We start from the raw sequence: 21545 nt of genomic DNA, 5'->3' as shown, positions 1-21545 counted from the left end.
CTTTTAAATTCATACTCCCCCACATCATTGGGAAAATTTTTCTTATAGGGTTATAATGGAATGTCATAGTAAACTTAGAAAAAGCATGAGTTTCACCACAAACGGAACACCAGTCAGTAAATTAAACCCTAACAAGCTTAAATTTTGAGATGATAGTTTCAAACTTTACCTAGTTTCATAATATATGCATTAATTATATCAAAATATGTTTAATGTTTATGTGGATTTATTGTATTTTCCCACAGCGGCTAATTTAAAAGTAATATCTCCCCTAAAATTTAAGCGCTGTTGTGTTTGAGAATAAAGTCAGTGTGGACATGTGTTGGTGACCCAGAAACTATCTTTGAGTTTTATTGTCAATTTCTCTTGGAGGGTTGGATCACTGTCCACACTAAGTGACTTCTATATGTAACCTAATTAGATATGTCTACCCTTTGCCCACTGGATGCAGTAAGGTTTATGTAATTGGGGTTAGAAATTAAAGAATGGCCTTACAATGTGAAGCTCAAGATAAATCTGGTGAAGTAGAAAAGCCCTGGCGCCGACAGTATCTCCAAGTTCTATACTGTGGGAGAACATCCTCTCCAGTATCAACCTTAGAATAAATATTCAGTTTCTCTTAGAAACTCTGTTCATTAATTTTGTTAGTCAAGTTTATGATGCATTTGTTTCTTATATTCTAATGAATTGTCTTAAGATGAGATTGTGGAGAATACACTGTTCTCTCTGTATTTTTGATGGTCATGGTCTGTTTTCATACGTCTGTTCTCCAAATCCATGGTCATTTAAATCTCTTTACTTAGTTTTATTGCCTCTGTTTTTGAGCTGCAGCAGTCGGAGCTGTATCCAATATGCCAGATTTAAATGTATTGTAGTTTTTATTTAATGTATTATATTTCTGCTAAGGTCCCAAGAGTATACAGTTAAGGATGGTATTTAGGACTGATGATTTTAAGGAATGACTATAATGATTTCTTTTTTCTTTTTAAATTTTTGTTGTTGTTGTTGTTTTTTAGAGAGAGACAGAGAGCAAGCTGGGGAGGGGCAGAGAGAGGAGGGAGACACAGAATCTGAAGCAGGCTCCAGGCTCCAAGCTGTTAGCACAGAGCCTGATGCAGGGCTGGAACTCACGAACTGTGAGATCATGACCTGAGCTGAAGTCGGACGCTTGACCGACTGAGCCACCCAGGTGCCCCATGACTGTAATGATTTCTAAGATTGCATCATCTATGTCATATCTACATTTCATTTTATACATCTAAGTTAGCTGTACACCTTAAGTGAACTTGTATTTTTGCTTGTGATAAAATTTGATTACCACTTTTTGTTCACAATGTTTATAATCTTAGTTGACTTTTGATTAGTAGATGTCATTTGGAAATTTGCAGATGTTCTTTTTGCATTCCTTTCATCCCCTGTAAAGACTTAAATGAGGAAAGCTATTCTTGTATACATCTAGAGAAGTGCCCACAGTCTCTGTTCTTTAATAATATAGCATTCTGCCATTATAATTATTAATTACAGTCTTTGCAATAGAAATTTATTTAAGACTTTTTTAAAAGTAGGTTTTATCCAGTTTACACTAACTGCTTTTTTATATTCAAATTACTGATGACATTGTCATACACTTGCATTTTGTGAAAGAAAACATTTTGGGGGAATTGGTTAGTTCAAGGCTTTTGTTTATATTTTTACCGTGAAAGCCCTAAATTTCTCTCAAACATAGTAACGTAGATGCAGTTAAATGTAAAAATATCCCCCAACACATCCATTCAGGCTAGAAGGTAAACAATGTAAGGACAGAGTTTTATTTGTTTCCTTCCTTTCTTGGCTTTAGTCACTGTTGTGTCTCCAGTATGTCACATAGAGTAGATAAATGTAGCAGCTATTTGTCAATAAAATGGATCAAATCTTGTTGCTCACAGGTCTGTTGAATGACTCCTTATACATTTTTCTCTGTGTATGTCCTCTCCCCAGTGACAACACTTTAAATGCTTTCTTTTATTTTTAAAAACTAATACAGGTATATGGTAAATGAAAAAGGTAGAAAGGGAATATGATAAACCTCTCTTCAGCTTGAGTAAGCCCACTGCCCTGAAACATTTTCTGTTAACAGTTCTTGTGTGCCCTTTCAGAAATACTTTTTGCTTGTGAAAGCCTATATATATGTATCTTTTTCAGCACAAAAAAAGGGGTTTGTTTTGGTTTCCCAGTTCTTAGATGTGACACAGCTGCTGTGTGAGAGCATATAGAATTGGACTGGTCCTAGTTGGGTTTAGGTGTGGCTACTCCTGGGGAAGTAATTTTTAAGATGGCACCAACTGCTTTTTAATTTAATAAAGCTGTTAATCCAAGAATAATTCTATGTTCAGAATCCATTAATACTACTGGGAAATACTGCAGTGCTGTCCAGTAGAACTTTCTGGGTAATGGAAGTATTTTGTATCTTTTCTGTTCAGAGTGATACTAACCAAGCACATGTTTCCTGGGTTGTAAATTTGAGATTATTAGACTAGATGATTTCTAAGTTTACTTTTCAGCTATCAGTTGCACAGATGCTAAAGTATTATCTTCCTGAAGAAACAGTTACTGACTTGTCCAAAATCAAAGCAGCCATTATATGATAGGCATTTGAACCTAAATTCCTTGCCTAATCCCATACTGTTCTCACTTTTGTCTGACCCTAGTGTATTTAAGAAATTGGGCAGAGTATTGAAGCTAGTGTTTTGTTTTATTTTATTTAAAATTTTTTTTTTTTCTTAATGTTTATTTATTTTTGATAGAGGGAGACACAGAGCGCGAGCAGGGGAGGGGCAGGGAGAGAGGGAGACACAGAATCTGAAGTAGGCTCCAGGCTCTGAGGTGTTAGCACAGAGCCAGACACAGGGCTCGAACCCACAAAATGTGAGATCATGACCTTAGCCGAAGTCGGATGCCCAGCCGACTGAGCCACCCAGGCACCCCTGAAACTGGTATTTTTTAAAGAGATGATCAGTAGACAAGTAAATAGTGAAAATATTTTCTCAGATTTTGATCTGCTTACATCAATTGGACAAAATCCAATAAAGTCTTCTTTTGAATTAGGCCCCAAATTCCCCTTTTAGCCCTTTTAGACTTAGCATTTATGCATTGCGCATCCTTCTTTTTCCAGATGGTGCAGTCTCTTCACTTTTCATGTGAATGTGGTCTGTCAGGTTTTAAAACAGGTGAAGTTTCAACTCTTCATGAAGCATTCCCAAGATAACTCCACTCTTGTACTTCTTAATTTCTGTCTCTATCTTATTCTTTGGGTCCTATTCACATCCTTTTGTACTCCATCTATTTGGTGTCCTTTATTGCTATAGCATAACTATATTATGCGTTGAAGTTGAAGTAGGTTTTTCTTTTTATTAGAAAATAAAACACAAACATAAAACCACCAAACAAATGAATAGCTGAAAGGCAAACAACCTTGTAACCCAAGAAAGAGAACTTTGCCACCTATCCCAGAAGTGTTTCCATATGCCCCACCCTTATGTCAGACCCTTTCCTCCCTCTACAAAATAACCAGTATCCTTGATGTAGTAATCACTTTCTTCGATTTTGATACAGTTTTACCACCTAATTCTGCACTCTTAAATGCCACAGTTTAATCCTGTGCATTAAATATTTGATTTTTTAAGTCTCAATATATAGGTCTCCCCTCCAGCCTTTTCACTTAAATTTTATCTGTTGAAGAACCTAGGGCATTAGACCGTAGAATTTCCAACTGTCTGCATTTTGTTGATTGTATACTCCTGCTGCAGTTTGTCATGCTCCTTTGTTCTTTAATTCCCTGCAAATTGCCAATTGGATCTAGAAATTTCATCAAACTGACTTTAGATCCCTTTGGCAAGACTGCAGGTGGTTTTATGTTCTTTCATCAGATCCCTAATGTCTTATCGTGTGTGATGTTAGTAGCTGTTGATATTCAGTCCCTAGATCCTTTCGTTCATTGTGATACTCTAATTCTATCATTTCTGGGTTTATTAATTGGAATATTTTTATAATGAAATGCTGTGATTCATCTATTTAGATACCCAGTGGTACGGTTCATAAAGGAAAATACATGATTCTTGCCCTACATTTACCACCTTTGTTGAAATTGTGATTCATATACTGTACATTTCACCCATTGAAAAATGTACAGTTCCATGCAGTTTTTTAGGTGTATTCACAGAGTTGTGTGTGAATTTAAAAATTTTTCATTACCCCAAGAAGAAACCCTACGTTCTTTGGCTGTCTATTCCCATTCTTCCCTCCACCCCCAACCTATTCCAGACGTTTCCTATGAGTGGAATCATACAATATTTGGTCCTTTGTGACTGGCCTCTTTCTCTGACCACATAATGTTTTTAAGGTTTATCTGTGTTGTAGCACATATTAGTACTTCATTTATTTTTCTTGCGGACTACCATTATACCACATTTTATATATCCATTCATCAGTTGATAGACATTTGAGTGATTTGCACATTCTGGCTATTATTTTGCTCCTGTGAACATTTATATATAAGTTTTCAGGGGGACGTATGGTTTTGGATTCTCTTGGTTGCAGGAATAGCATTGCTAGACCATATGGTAATTCTATATACCCCAATAATCTTGGATAGCTTCCTCACTGTGTTATAGCACGATGTTCCACGCTCAACTTGTACATTTCCTTCTCCACAGTTGTAATAGCCATTTCTTTCAGAAACCCTCCTTTCTTTTAGTAGGAAGTGGTATTTCAAAAACCAGGAGCTGGATATTAGGGATACTCATTGTTATTGTGTTGGTCTTGTTTGTAGGCATCTTCAGTGAACAGAATGAGGAAATATTTAGTATGGTAAATATATATTCATTATGTACATTGATATGTTAAATGTTTATGATTTACTTACACATTAAATATATAAAGTATACATTAACCAGACTTGTTTTATCTATTTATTTTAAATGTATTCTTTACCTCAGGAATTTGCTAATTCAAAATAACAGCATTTTTTATTTAACCTGTCTTTTGTACATTTCTGTGACCTTTCACACCAAAATCTTAGTTGTTAAGAATGTGGGATTAGAGACCTTATCCCATAATCACTCATTAACTTAACCCCACATTACACAAATAAGTCTCAGACTAACAGTACTTTTGTCATCAGCAGTATAATTATGGAGAACAATAAAATGTTTTTGTTTTGCTCTCCCATCTCATCCATGTTTTTTAAGGTCATATTATAGCTACGTTATCTTAAATAGCTATTACACAACTTTTCTTTTCAATCTTTATTTAATCTTAGTTCTGCAAGTAACCATTTTTGTTCACTACCAGTGCTTCTGTTTAAGTCTCTGTAGTCATTTTGATTGTTACAAGTTCTTTTGAAGATGATGGAAACCATATTCTCTGAATCCTTGTGTGTTGATAATAATTTATCTTTGCCCTTTAGACCCAAGGTCCGTTTTGCTGTGTATAAAATTCTCGGCTCCTGCTTTCTTTTCTTAGATATCTTAAATATGTAACACATTTTTTTTCCTGGCATAAAGCACTAGTATTGGTGGTAATCTAGTCTTCTCCAATTTATTTTTGCCTAAGTGGCCAGTTTTTTTCCTTTATAATCCAGTAATTTTACTACAGTGTGTCTTGGTGTTGGTTGTTCTGGGTTAATATACTCAAGTGTGTAATGTGATCTTTCGATATGTGATTTCATATCTTTTTTACTTACGTTTTGTGTTTTGAATCATTTTTAGTGTCTAGTAGTTTGGAAGTGTGTTACTGTTTTACTTTGTGATTTTTTATTGTAAAATAGACAACAAAATTTATCATTTTAACCATTTTTAAGTGTACAGTTAAGTGACATTAAGTACAGTATTCACATTGTTGTGCAAACATCACCACCATCCATTTCTAGTACTTTTTTATTTTTTCTAACTGAAATTCTGCTCATTGAGCGAATGCCACATTCTCCCACTCCTCCAGACCCTTGGAACCACCATTCTATTTTGTCTTTGGATTTCACTATTCTTGTATCTCTTAGAAGTGGAATCATGCGATATTTGTCCTTCTTTGTGTGTGTCTTATTTTACTTAACCATAATGTCTTCAAGATTCACCCACGTTGTAACGTGTCAGAATTTCCTTCCTTTTTAAGGCTGAACGTTACTCCATTGTATGTATGAACCACAGTTGGATTCCTTTTATGTTTTGGTTATTGTGAATAATGCTGCTGGATTGTGAATAAATGTGGGTTAAGTTCTTGCTTTCAACTCTTTTGAGTATATACCCAGAAATGGAGGATCACATTGTGATTTCATGTTTAATTTTTTGAGGAACTGCTATATTTTCCACAGCAATAAGCACTATCTTACATTCCCACTAGCAGTGCACAAGTGTTCCAAGTTCTCCACATCCTCACAACACGTGCTCTTTTCTGGTTTTCTGATAGTAACCATCCTAATGAATGTGAAATGGTATCTCATTGTAGTTTTAATTTGCATTTCTCTGATGACTTAATGATGTTTTAGCATCTTTTTGTATGCTTATTGGCCATTTATATGTTTCCTTTGGAGAAAGTTTAACCAGTCTTTTATCTATTTTTTTTTTTTTTAAGTTGTAGGATTTCCTTGTATATTCTGGATGTTAATCTCTTATCAGGTACATGATTTGCAAATATTTTCTTTGATTCTGTGGGCTGTCTTTTCACTTTCTTGATGCACAAAAATTTTTTGCTTTTAGGTTTAATTTTTTATTTTGAGAGAGAGAGGGAGAGACTGAGAATCCCCAGGCTCCACACTGTCAGCACAGAGCCCGATTCAGGGCTCAAACCCATGAACCGTGAGATCATGACCTGAGCCGAAATCAAGAGTTGGATGCTTACCTGTCTTAGCCACCCAGGTGCCCCTGCACAAAAGTTTTTAATTTTGATGAAGCCCAGTTTACCTGTGATTTCTTGTGTTTTATGTGCTTTTGGTTCCTATCTAAGAAATCATTGCCAAACCCAAAGTCCTGGAGTTCTTGTTTTCTTCTAAGGGTTTTATAGGTTTAGTTCTTACATATAGGTCACCAATCCATTGTGAGTTAATTTTTGTATATGGTGTAAAGTGAGGGTTGGATTTCATTCTTTTGCACTTGGATATCTGGTTTCCCTGGTACCATTTGTTTTTGTTTTTGTTTTTGTTTTGAGCAGTTCTTTCTAGTGTGATTTTTATTGCTTAGGGTTAACTCTTCTGATTCGTTTCTTACAGTATTTTTGTATGACCTAAATACTTTTCAGTTACATATGCAGATATATAGCTTGCTTTCTAAGGTTCCCTGGCTGTGTTCCCCCTCCCTCATTTTTATCTTTTCTTTGCCTTGTCCCTGTCCTGCCATTTCTGCTTTGGAAGTTTCAATATTGAGTCCTGGAAAAGAGCCTTGGGAGATCGATTTGAAAAGTACATGGAAGTTGGCTTGAACCCTTTAAGCCCTACTCTAGGCATCTGGCATCCACCCACTTACTGAAATTGACAAAATTCCTCCCTGGTTTAGCTGCTGTTACCAGATTGGCCCACCATGATTTCCTAAATGCTTGGGGGCTACTTTGAAGTTCTTACCAAGTCCAGCAAATGCCCCATTCCGTTCCTTTGCTTCTTTTTGCATAGATGCTGATAGTGGGACGCTCTTGTGGCTACACAGTAGTCAGTTTTGTCCTTAACCCGTTCAGTATTTTGGAATTTCCTAGGAATGCCTTGCCAAATAGTTTAGTTATAAATATCCATGGGGTTTTGCTTTTGCTCTAGTTACTCTGGTTTTCTATGGGAATTTGGTTACCACCTCTGCCAATATCTATCTTCTCAGAATTCTTCAGATAAAACATTAAAAGGTAATCCACAGTCCCTTTAAGAGATACAGTAATTTCCAAACACTGCAGTAGACTATCATTTAAATGTACAGTTGACCCTTAACATGGATTTGAACTCCATGAGTGCACTTATACACAGTTTTTGTTTTTTTTTTTTTCAGTAAATATATTGGGAAATTTTTGGCAAGATGCAACAATTAAAAAAATTCAATGACAAACCACATAGCCTAGAATTACTGAAAAAGTGAGAAAAATGAGGTATTATGAGAATACAGTAATACGTGTAACATAAAATATGCGTTAATTGACTATTTATATTATCAGTAATGTTTCCAGTCAGTAGTAGGAGTTTGGAGAAAGTCAAAAGTTATACATGTGTTTTTAATTCAGGGTGGGAGTGGGTTGGCATCACTAATTCAGTGGGTTGGCCCACATTGTTCAGGGGACAACTGTACTTTAATAGGTATAAGTTCTTCTAAGAAGATAAGGATATCATTTTTTTAAGAATCATTAAGTCACTTGAGTTTCATTCTGTTAAACAAGGAACATAATCCATTTGGGAAAGTTTATTAATAGACATAAAAGCGTATGTGATATTCTTGATTGATTTTGCATATTAATTTTGAAAAGAACTCTAGAAAGTTCTCCCACAAAGCTTTAATGTTATTTTGAAACATGGCAGTTTGTCTGCCTAATTACAGGGATGTTGACTGATAAATATTGGGCTATATATTATAGGTCTCTATAAAGTCTTAATGAATCACCTTGTTTTCCCTCCTCAAAATTAGATGATTGTAACAGGTCCAAATCACATCTTTTGTACACACACACACACACACACACACACATATTTATGTTCATATGCTTCTATCATAGCTTTAGCTCATCTGTCCCAGAAATAAGAAAGCATTTTATTTTTATTCTAAGAAAGCATTTTATATAATTTGGTAATGTAGTGCTTCTACACTAACTCTGGTCTATAGAATAGAGCAGAATTTTACATTAACAAATGTGCATTGAGTATTTGCATTAGCCAAGCCACACAAAGGCCTCTGCATAAACATTGACTATGTAATTTATAAATTGATTTTGAAGGCAGAACAAGAATTCTGAAGATGTTTTTATTGCATAAAATCGATAAGGTAATGTTTTTAAGGGAAAATCAAATTAGATTGCTGTGTACTTGTTAACGGTTCTAGTTGCAAAGCTGCTGTATTAAGTACTCCTATGATCATATTTAAGGAAAAACATGTAATACGAAGTTTCTCTTTAAATCATTTGAGTCTGGAGGTGCCTGGGTGGCTCAGTCGGTTAAACATCCGACTTTGGCTCAGGTCATGATCTCACGGCTGGTGGGTTTCAAGGCCTGCTTCTGACTCTGTCCTGACAGCCCAGAGCCTGGAGCCTCCTTCAGATTCTGTGTACCCCTCCCCCTCTCATGGTTTCTCCCTCAAAAATAAATAAATATTAAAAAATAAAATAAATTATTTGAATCTGATATAGAAAAAGAAGCAAATGAGGACTTGTTCGGTGTAAAATTTTAAATGTTATAGTTTCAGTGGCTTGTACTTAGTTACCCGATGCTATGTGTTTATATGACAACGTAACAATGTTATTCCACAAACATTAAGTATGTATTATGTAACAAGCAGTATGCAAAGAAGGTATGTATTTTCTTGTAAATAAATAAGAAATAGTGCCGGAAAGGAAAAAAAACATTTGTCTACTGTGGGAATGACTAGGAACAGTAACCAATTTGAGCTATTCTATGGTGCCTATAACATGTAATACATTTCCATCTGCTTCATACCATTTTAATGAACTTTCTCTTCAGAATGCCAATTGTGGGGGTTAAGCCTGTGTGCTAAATATATATAGCCACTAACTAGAAGTGGTTAATTTCACATTCTTTACTATTTTAACATGGCTACTAGGAAATTTTTAATTACATTTGTGGCTTACATTGCATTGCTCTTTGATAGTGCTGGTTTGGGCTATAAACTTATTTTAATTTTTTTTAATGCTTATTTATTTTTTTGAGAGCAAGCAGGGGAGGGACTTTGGGGGGGTGGGCAGAGAAACAGAGGATACGAAGCAGTTCTGTGCTAACAGCAGAGAGCCCGATGCAGGGCTCAAACTCATGACCCTTGAGATCATAACCTGAGCCCAGGTGGGACACTCAACCAACTGAGCCACCCAGGTGCCCCGGGCTAAAAGCTCTTAAAAAGTAATACCAATCAACTAATGAAAAGTATAGACATTTGTATCTGTGAACAAAATTATTTTGGAATTCACACTGTAGTAATTTGTTCCATAGAAAAGTTTGCACATTCAAACTAAGCTTAAATAGTGGCCTTATTTACAAGTTGAAAAAAAAAAAAAATGATTCTTTTCGGGTCAAGAATTAAGAGCATGAAAACTGTCGTAGTTTCATGCTTGGGGAAAGAAAAAAATAGCTTTGAGCAGGGAAAGGAAGTTCTGAGGATTTGAGGGCAGTCTTTAAGTGGTATTTTGATTCAGAGAAGATACCAGATTTTTACAAGCTCCCACATCCTTGGATAGTTGGTATTGCTCTAGCTTAGTGATTGCTATTTAGATCACTAATAGAAGTAGCCATTTGAATCAGTGGTTTCCTTTATGTAGACTTAAACATCTGTTCAAATTATTTTTGTTAACTAAACAAACAAAAGTTTCCTGAAATAATTACATAATTTAAATATCAAAATTAGGTACAGCTGGGTGGCTCAGTCGCTTGTCTGGCCTTGGCTCAGGTCATGGTCTCAGTTTGTGAGTTCGAGCCCTGCATTGGGCTCTCAGCTTTGGGTTCTCCACCTTCTTTCTCTCCCCCTCCCCTGCTGGCACACTCATTCATTCATTCATTCATTCATTCTCTCTCTCTCTCTCAGTAAATAAACTTTTTTTTAAAAAGTCACAATTAAATGTTGTTTAAGAAATGGATATGTAGTATACCTTCTTAAAAAGAAACCTAATTTTCCTTTTAAATTAACAAATGTGCTATGAAGTTATACAGGGTTAAGATAAATGTTGTTTACCGGTGTTTATTGTGCTGTGATTAGGTTTCTGGTTTCCTAGAAATTCCCTTTATTGGCAGTAACTTAAAAAGGGAAGTCTTTGACATTAGCTCCTTAAAAAAAAAAATCTTTATTGAAATCATTCACAGACCGTAAAATTCACCCATTTAGAATGTATAATTTAATGGGTGTGTTTACAGAGTTGTACACTATCATTGCAGTCTAAGTTTGTAATACTCTCACCACCCCAAAGGAAACCCTATACCCATTAGCAGTTGTTCACTGATTTCTCTCCCCCTTTCAGCCCTGGACAACCATTTTCTGTGTCTCAGTAGATTTGCCTATGCTGTGCATTGCATATAAAATGAAATTATATAATATATGGTCTTTTCACTTACAACGTTTGCAAGATCCATCCATGGTGTAGCATGTATCAGTACTTCATTCCTTTTTACTGTCATCATTCCTTTTTACATTCCATCATGTGGATATACATCATTTTATTTATCCATTTATCAGTTGATGAACATGTGGTTTGTTTCTGCTTTTTGCCTATTGTGAGTAATGCTGCTGTGAACATTCCTGTACAAGTTTTTGTGTGGACATTTTCATTTTTCTTCAGTATATACCTAGGAGTGGAATTGCTGGGTTGTATAGTAACTCTATAGACCTCAGTAATCTTGGAAAGCTTTTTGAAAACATTTTGAGAAGCTGCCACACTTTTCCAAAGTAGTTATACCATTTTACCTTCCCACAAGCATTGGATTAAGGGTTCCTTCCAGTTCCTCCACATCTTTGTCACAATTTGCTATCTTCTATCTTTTTCTTTCTTTTTTTTTTTTTTTTTTTTTAAATTTATTTTGAGGGGTGGGAAGAGCAGAGAAAGAAAATGAGAATCCCATGGAACTCTAACTCAGAAACTGTGAGATCATGACCTGGGCCAAAATCAAGTCAGACACTTAACCCACTGAGCTGCTCAGGCACCCCTGTCTTTTTTTTTATTATTATCATTATTATTATTATTGCCATCTTATGGGCACGCTAGTGAGTATAAAATAGTAGCTTATGGTTTCATTTTGCGTTTCCATAGTGACTGGTGGTGTTGAGCATCTTTTCATGCATTTATTGGCCATTTGTAGTATCTTTGGGGAAATGTCTACTTAACCCTTTCCCATTTTTTAAATTGTATTGTCTCTTTATTAAGTTGTGAGAGTTCTTTGTATATTCTAGATAACAGTTCCTTATCAGATACAGGATTTGCAAATATTTCCTCCCATCCTATGGGTTAGCTTTTTCACTTTGTTGATGGTTTCATCTGTAACACATGCATTTAATTTATTAGGATTTTTCTTTTGTCATTTGTGCTTTGATGTCATATCTAAGAAAACATTGCTTGATCCATTGTCATGAAGGTGTATTCCTGTTTTCCTTTACAAGTTTTTATCTCTTAAATTTAGGTCTATGATCCATTTTTAGTTAGTTTTTGTATATGGCATAAAGAAAGGGATGGATTTCATTTTTTTGCATGTGGATATGCAGTTGCCCCAGCACCATTTGTTGAAAAGACTGTTTTTCCTCTATCCAATTAAATGTTTATTTCTGGAATCTATCCTATTCCATGATCCTTATGTCTTTCCTTATACTATTACCACATGGTCTTGATGACTGTAGCTTTGTAGTTTTGAATTCAGAAAGTATGAGTCTTCTAACTTTGTTCTTTTTCAAAACTGTTTTTGCTTTTCTGGATCCCTTGTGTTTCCATATGAATTTTAGAATCAGCTGGTCAGTTTCTGCAGAAAAGAAGCTGAGATTCTGACAGGGATTGTGTGAATCTGTAGATCAATTTGGGGAATACTGTCCACAATATTAAGTCTTCTGTAGTATTAGTTATTTGTTTAGCCATCCGAAGGAAAGGGGACTTTGAAAGATTGATGTGGAATATTTGAATATCTATGCAAGTTGCTTCCCAATATTCTATGACTATTTACCATTGGCTGGTAGGAGCTGAGTGTATAAGGGAAAATAGAGACTTAACTGAGTTTTTTTTCATTTTTGTAAGTTTCATAATGGTAACTTATCCTCCATAAATAAATACTTAAATGTCAGGTTACAGTAAGCATTTAAATACTTTTAAATATAGTGTAGTTATTCTATGGAAATCAGGCCTTATTCTCTTAATTATTACTGCTTTTCAGCAGTACTGAATAATAGTATTTTTCAGTCTTATATAGCCAGCTCTCTTCAGATATAATTAGAAATCTAAAATAACATCCAACCTGAAGACTTTTGTATTTCTCAGCATAAATTTTCTTATGTTGACAGTATTACACTCACACATAATTATATGGGTAGGAAAACTAAAATACCAGGCTGAATTAATGACATTTTTTGTAATACTGGAATGTCAGTCTTTTCAGTACAACAAAATTAAGGATGTAAACCAGTTTGTACTGAAATTTTGGCTTAATTGGTCAAGCTTGGTGAGATCTTTACTTTTTTTTTTTTTTTTTAATATATTTTTATTTGAGAGAACACGTGAGCAGGGGAGGGGGCAGAGAGAGAGAGAAACTTAAGCAGGCTTCCGGCACAGTGCGGGTTCGATCCTGCAACCCTGGGATCATGACCTGAGCCAAAATCAAGAGTTAGACACCCAACCAACTTAGCCACCCAGGCACTCCAGTGATCTTTGTTATTAACAAATGGACATTTTAACCTATTTTCCTCTTTGTTGAGGAGCCATTACCCCCCTTTATTTTTCCATATATCTAAGCTTATACTTCTCTTTTCATATTCTGAGACCTTTCTGGGAATCTTCTAAAGTTATGCCATTACCACTTTTCTTTAACTGTAGCCTTAGGCATGTGATTTCCCAGTTTTTAGCTGTGATACCTAGAACTAACTGGATATTAATGAAGTCTTTTGAAGGCACAGGGAATAGTTCTCCTAGTCTTAGGAGAGGGGGAGTTTGGAGGCAGTTAACGAACAGGGAAGAAATGGCTTCACCGGCTTATAGGACCTAAAGATGAAAAATAACAATAGATTAGAATAAGCTTCTTGATGATGTATTAGCAAATAGAAGGCAGATGTGGAAGTCTTTTCTTTGTTTCTCTTAGGACTCTTTTGGACTAGGAAATTTAAATTTGAAGAGTAATAAAACAGCTGTGGCTTCTTCTTAAATACAAATGTATACATAAGGTGTATGCAGAAATATATTACTAAAAGGATGAAGACCGGAATGATTTCATTTGAAATTGACTGGTATGGCCATCATCAGTGGCTTTTGTTAATTCAAACTGACCTTGCCTCCAAATATCAAGGTTGAAGCCAACATTGGAGAGTGAAGAATGTCAGCAGTGAGGGCATCATGAGCAGAAGGGGGAGACAGCGGCCAGGAATGGGCAGGAAGAGAAAGGATGGAGAAGGAAGGGAGTCAGATCAAGAGGTAGGAATGGAAACATATAAAGGAATAGAAAAAGAGAAGGGGGTAAAAGGAGGGGAAAGGGACGAAAGGAATACTGGTGTAATCATTGAAGTAATGTCGTGTATCATCATTTTGGTGTGTTTGAATTCGCTTAGTTAGGGCTCCAATGGAACCTTTAAAGAATTGAGTTTAACTGTGGAAGGAAGAAGGTGCGCAAGAAAGAAGGGAATTTTTAAAAGCATGTTAAATCACCTTTAAATTTTAAGATCAGCATTAGCAATACACAATTGTTGTTTACAGCATAATAATAATAATGTACTTTACAGCATAATAATAATTTCAGTCATATGACTCTGGGCACCATTCTAAGTGCTTTATGTATATTGATTGATTTAATTCTCACCACAACTTTATAAGCAGATACTATTTCTCCCATTTTACAGATGCAGAAACTGAGCCACAAAGAGAATAAGTAATTTGCCTAGGCTAGTCAGATAACAGAGCCAGGATTCCACTGAGGCACCCTGACTACTATGCTACAGCTGGCTTCATCACCTCTACCTCCCCCTCTCCATGATTTGTATGGTATATTTCTGTAGAAATTTGTCTTGTTTTGAGAATGTGATAGCCCTTGGAAACAGTTGTACATTTGCTAGGCTGACAAACTTGACACTATTTAAAAATCAGTTTTTATTTCCTTCATTTATAGTAATTCAAGCAAGTTTATTAAAACAGATAACAGAACACAAAGATGGATCATGCATGGTCCTTGTCCCCAGTGAGCTAAATCTCAGGTTGTAGTTGCTCACTTGAACCAAGTATCTACTCCAGTATTGGTGTGAATTCTTTGACTTTGAACCAAGTTTACGTGCACTAATGAATGTCTGTTGCCTTCAAAAGGATGCTCCCTTTAAAAGCCACAGGCCAACTAATAACATAGCCATTACTTAAAACTTTTTGGAGTTCTTTTCCTTTCAGTAAGCCACACAGCAAAATCCGCTTTCTATATAAAAAAGCAGAGGCACCTAGCTTGATTACCTTCTTTAGTCATTCTTAATTAAAATTAAAGCCTCACATGGATATTCACAAAGTATTTATCTAAAAAGGTGTTTTGTTTTGTTTTGTTTTGTTTTGTTTTGTTTTGTTTTTACAGCCCTGATGGAGTAAAATGTTTGCAGGCTGTAGAGGAGGAAATGTGAATGGAGTTAGTGGATTTCACCAGGAACTTTGGAAGAGTGTTGGGTATTAGTGTTGCACTGGAGGAGGATGAGAATTGAGCCCTATTTAGAGGGAACAGAAAGACTTCTGTGAGGAGTGTGGGTAAATAAACCAGGAATCTACCCTGAAGATCATTGCTTAGTTCCCCGAATATTTAATTTTCTTAATTATTTGTAGAATTTTAGAATCATTCATTAGTAAACATACTTTGTTTCCATTGAGACTATATTGTAAGGAGAAAAAAGTCTGTGGTTTGAAAGTACTTGATATTGAGGCTTATAAAAAGTCTGAAGAGAATGGAGCAATCACTGGGAATCCTAAGAGGCTGTGCCAGGAAAAGCTCATTGGAGACTTTTAGAAGGTACCTTTTAGGCAAGTAAGAGAAATCTTGGATCATCTGGCACTTAGGAAAAAAGTTTATTAAGTTCAGTCTAATTTGACATGTGGCTTGAGCCTGTATTGCTTCACTCTTTGGTAAATAGTGCTAGCATTTGATGGCCGGCTTAGCCATTCCCCTCTTAGACATGAATTAGGTAAAAAGTGAGAGATTGTGGGACACTGAGAGTATCTTTATTGTTTCTTGCATTTCTTACCTTTGTATTGGCTGTTAGATTTTTACTGTGGGATTTGGAATACCTAGAATTTAACATTGGTGCCTTTATATTTTATATGTGGATTATCCACCTATCATTCGCTTGGCAAATATACTGAACAGCAGCTGCACAATGCAAGACAATGGGAATGTGAATGAATAATTCAGTGTCTATATTTAAGCTGCTTCTGGACTAGTAGGGCAGACAAAATTAGTAAGCCAGAAGTTAGAATACAGCGAAAGTACAATGACAGAGGTGTACACAGTTTCCTATTGAATAAAGAAGGGCACTTCATTTTGACTGAGGAATTTTCCTTAGGATGAGGTAAACATTTAAGTAGAAAAGGAATTAAAGTAGGTAGCATAGGAAATTCTCAGTATGTGGAAAAAATAACTGGGATAGGAAATGATTGTCCACTCTCTTGTACTTTCTACATTTCAGAAAAATCCCTGCCCTGTATGGCTGCTGTTTTACTGGTATTTCAAGAATATTAACTAATTTTCATGTTACTTAATTAAATCTTTGGTAAAGAATAATAGTAGTTTATTCTAAATCTAAGAAAACTACGAGTAAGTTGCCTTTTTGAGTATTCTTAATTTTTAAGTCTTTTCCTTGTTTTAATTTTGAAAGATGGAAATAAGTTGGAAAGTCCAAGTTGAAATTATTCAGTCCTTTTAAGATAACATTACTTGTTCTTTGGAGCCAAACTGATGTAATTTTACGTCTGTTTTGAAGTCATTTTCACTCCATTTACTCATCTGCAAATGAAATTGGACTATCTAGAGAAGGTCCCTTTCAGATCCAAAATCCAGTGATTAAATTTCATGGCTCAGCATTATTTATAAGTTGTTTTAAAAGCTCAGAGGAAAGAATCTACCTTCTTGTATCAGAAATTTTGTCCTTAACTACCCAAATCATGTAGCATGCTTAATACCTCTTTCTGTCCTCCCCTCCCTCTTCTGGCATTGTTTCTGTATAGTGATTGGTGATCCCTAAGATACAGTAAGATTCAGATGTTCATCTCTTGAAAAATAACCTGAATCTTGACTTCTAGAAATCATCTTCCCATGAAAAATTTCTTCTGTGTAATCTTAGAATATTATTTGAATTTAGAGTATGCCTGTTTTCTGAGTCAGCAGTAAATTTGGTTTATTACTTTTTGGGTAAATATTGCTCAGAATTGATGTTTCTCTAAGTCAATGTCTTTATAGTGCTGTGTTCTTATACTTCAATCCCAAGAACATATAACTTAACTAAAGCTTAAAAAAAAAAATTGCTTATTTCTTGATCTCCATTTGGCAATGTCTCTACTCTGTTGATTTATCTTACGTGTTCATTATCTGGTTCTTTAGCTATTGTTAATATTGCTATAGTGAAGTAATAGAGTTACTCAGTAGCAGTTTCATGTTCAGAATCTTCTCATTTTGCCTTGTAGATCCTTTTTCTGTCCTAAAGCAATATTGCATAGCTCTTAGCCACACAAGTGAATTGTTGGTTAATTTAAAAGAAACCTAGAAAGTAGTGGCTGTATCTAAAAAGAAGGAAAATCTAGGTATATTTTACCTATTTTTCATTTTTTTAAGCTACGACTTTATTATTTTGCTTGAGTTTTTATTTTACCTCCACAATATGCATTAATAATAAGTTAAACTTTATTTTAGTTTGCCCAAGTGTAAGTCTTTTTCCTTTTTCCCATTGCTGTTTGCAAAACAGTAAAGCAAGTTTTAGAGACTAGGGTAACTAGTTCTATTTAATGAATCACTTTATTAAAACTCTTACATCCGTCTTGTTATAGCCCAAGTCACAATTCATATTTTTAATACTACATTCCTTCCTTGCACGCCCCACCTTAGAAAGTAGAAGGTTTTTCCAAAATTTTTTATTTTTAAATCACCAAATTTTTATCTTTTCTGCAGATAATATCACCTACTGCATTATTTTTGGCTGCAAAAGTGGAAGAACAGGCTCGAAAACTTGAACATGTTATCAAAGTAGCACATGCTTGTCTTCATCCCCTAGAGCCACTGCTGGATACTAAATGTGATGTATGTAAAAATAATTCAATTGGCGTTGCCTTCCAACTGCTGCTTGTTTCTTTTACCACTTAGGAATGCAATACCAGGGAGTGATCTAACAGAAACATATTTCATGCATATACATGAATTTCAGTATCATTCTGAATCATGTTAAGGCTGTGATTCAAAGGTGGTTTTAAGTGTTTCACATTTTATTGCTTATCTTCACAGCAAAGCTATGATATATGTAGTGGTGATCTTATATCACTTCCATTGTTTGGGTGCATTTGAGACCAAAGATGAATAACTCTTAAAATTTGTCAGCAATGGAAAAAAAAGGAAAGAAAGACCTCTGGTTTTGCCTGTAGACCAGTAAATAGTAATTTTACAGAATTGTTCCTTTATTAATGCATATATACTAATAGTTATCCCTGTCATATGTAAAAATGCACTGAGATAATGGCATTTAAAGGAGTAAGATAATGATGTTAGCCATTTAATAATAGAGAATGTATGATGATGCAAAGATTGTTCTTGTAACTTCTATTAACATGATAAATTCGGAATTATTTTTGGTGAATACTTAGGGTATTGTTCAAATGATAGAAATCTATGTTTAAAAAATTATTTTAGTGACCTTTTCAAAATGGGGCATAAATAAAGGTGTTTTTCACTCTTGAGTTTAGCAACATGTCCTTACATGAATATTGATGATGTATTTTTTTTTTTATCACCTTAGTTGTTACAATTTAAGAAATTTGACAGTGATAGAAATTTTTTTCATACATCTATTCCCAGAGCAGTTGCAGTAGGAGAATAATTTACTGAAGTTGAAAGAGAAGGCCTTCTGTTTCCCCATGGTGTATGATACATCATTTTGGTATTTTATATCTAAAATGTTTTAATCTAGAGATTTGAGGGTTTGCTTTGATTGTATTTGTCTTCTCTAAAGAGAGGAAATTCTACACAATAACTCTGACTGTTAAGGAATTTCCACTTGAGATATCTTAGGTTGAATTGATAAGCCTTTTCTTTAACAGGCAGGTTTGAATTTGATTTTCTTACTTGAGTTGGTGCTTCCTTTGGTAAAGTGTCTTGAAGCACCACTGCCTATGTCAAGTTTTACGTTACAGGCTGGAGCGTTTGTTGTTTTCAATGAAGCTCTACCTCCTTTCATGTTATCATTGTCTTGAGGGGTTTTGTTGCTATTTACCTTTTTTGCATATCCTGTATTAGAAGTAATTCAATTTAGATTGGTTGCAAAATATAGGATTTCCCTGTCACCCTCAGTGTATTTCCTTCATGTTCCTAAACTAATCTGGCTCTTCTGTAATCAGTCTGTGATTTACATGAGACTTAGTGGTCCCATAGTCTCATAGTGTTGATCTTAAGCATTTTAATAGTATTATTTTTACCTGGCAGGCTTACCTTCAACAGACTCAAGAACTGGTTTTACTTGAAACCATAATGCTACAAACCCTAGGTATGTACTCATGGCTGATGCTATTTTTGTGGTGTTCTAAAGAAAGAAAAAAATTTCTGGAATAACTTTATCATTGAAGATGTTTCATTTTAAAACAAGGTTTGGGGCCAGAATAGTATAGCCTGGTTATAAGAAAAACTTTTTTTTTTTTTTTATTTCATTTGGCATAATTTAATTGAATGGTAAACATAGTTTTCATTGTGAAAGGCTGTTGCATATGATTGTAATGTGCACAAGTATTCATGGCAGTCTTTGCTCTCATAGCACTTGTAGTCAGTTTTTAATGAATTTATCACATCATTTTTAATATGACATAGTGTAGTTATTTAACCATTCATCATCCCCTTCTAAAAGTTATATTGTCTTCAAGTTTCATGCAGTTTAAGTGATCTCTAAAGATTATTTATTCTGATCTTTAACTTATGAGGAAATTGAGGCCTGAGAAGGTTTATCTTGTATAAAGTCATGTATTACTTCTGGAAGAGCCTAGCGAAGTGTGATGGAATCACATGGGCTTTATGGAGATCTTGGTTTAAATCTGTAGGCCTTTGACTTGCTTTGTAAACTTAGGCAAAGTTCTTTGATCTTGTGTACCTCCATTCTGTATATGCAGGATAGAGTAATAATGTCTTAAGTCTTAACATTGTGAACTTAAGAATGAGAGATAATGTATAAAAAATGAGTACATGGTGTATATGTCATAAATAGCCACTATTCGTTATGGTAGTTATTTCATATGTTACTCCGTACCCAATCATTGAAGAGAAGTGCAGTAATAGTCTCCCATCATGACAGATTCTTTTTATTAGAAAAGTAGTTTGTTTGAAATAGATACAACTTATTTGATGTTGTAATAGTATAAAAAGATATAAAAATAAAAGTGAAAATCTTATTCTCACCAAATCCACTGACTTAGCATGTTATTTTTTTATATAAAATTATATAAATATGAAATTTATAAAGACTTGTGTAATAAAGTTTGAAAGGAAAATCATATTATTTTAAGGGGAACATTAGAATTGACAGTATACACCTCTGGCTTTGATTAAAGTATGGTTTTGCAGGTTTAATTACAGTAGAAATATAAATAGATCACACAACAACTTTATAAATCTAGATTACCTGTGTATTAGGATGTCACTCGTTTACTGCTTCTGAAGATGCTAGATGTGACCTCCACTTTAAAAAAAAATTTTTTTTAATCTTTAGTTTTGAGAGAGAGACAGAGTGTGCGCAGGGGAGGAGCAGAGAGGGAGATACAGAATCTGAAGCAGGCTCTGAGCTGTCAGCACAGAGCAGGATGCGGGGCTCGAACTCAAGAACCGCACGTGACCTGAGCCGAAGTCAGGACACTCAACTGACTGAGCCACTCAGGCACCCCAACGACCTCCACTGTTTAAAAAAAAAGAAAAAAGCCTGCCTTACCTAAGGGTTGAATAGACATTAAAAGCTCTTTCAGCATTTTATCTTTGGTTTTAGAAGAAGTGATTTAAAGAATCTTGAGGCTACAAGGTTTACTTGTCTTAATCACTTTATTATTAATGAAACGTAGTTATAAACTAACTGGTTGAAACCCTTTGATTTAAGGCATACTAAGAAAATAAGAGGACCATAAATCATTGAAATGGTCTTTCTTCCCACTATGGGGCAGATTATATTTATGAAAAATACCCTTTTTACATCTTATAAAAAGGAGAGTTGGAATACATTTTAAAAATATATTACATGGACACCTGGGTGGCTCAGTCAGTTGATCATCCGCCTCTTGATTTTGGCTCAGGTCATGATCCTAGAGTCTTGGGATTGAACCCTGCATCAAGCTCTGTGCTGAGCATGGAACCTGCTTAAGATTCTCTCCCTCCCCCACTCACACGCATGTGCTCTCTCTCTCAAAACCTATATATGTGTGTGTGTGTGTGTGTGTGTGTGTGTGTGTGTGTGTGTGTGTGT

General features: G+C 35.0%; 1 protein-coding gene across 8 annotated transcripts in view; it reads left to right on the top strand.

Moving 5' to 3' along the window:
- Nucleotides 1-21545, top strand: part of CCNT2 (cyclin T2) — a 43892-nt gene that overhangs the window by 3039 nt on the left and 19308 nt on the right. For 4 of the 8 annotated variants that reach the window (XM_049616184.1, XM_049616183.1, XM_049616186.1 and 1 more), the window contains 2 exons: nucleotides 18014-18142; nucleotides 19535-19595. In XM_049616184.1, the coding sequence (XP_049472141.1) occupies nucleotides 18014-18142; nucleotides 19535-19595 (190 nt within the window). Of the gene's footprint in view, nucleotides 14872-15439; nucleotides 15607-18013; nucleotides 19596-21545 lie in introns of all 8 variants that reach the window. The other 4 variants (XM_049616189.1, XM_049616190.1, XM_049616188.1 and 1 more) reach the window with 4 other exon arrangements.

Source organism: Panthera uncia (assembly GCF_023721935.1).
Source record: "Panthera uncia isolate 11264 chromosome C1 unlocalized genomic scaffold, Puncia_PCG_1.0 HiC_scaffold_3, whole genome shotgun sequence".
In the NCBI taxonomy this organism is placed as follows: domain Eukaryota; kingdom Metazoa; phylum Chordata; class Mammalia; order Carnivora; family Felidae; genus Panthera; species Panthera uncia.
The sequence above is the reverse complement of the archived record's forward strand: the minus strand, read 5'-3'. Positions and strand labels throughout refer to the sequence as shown.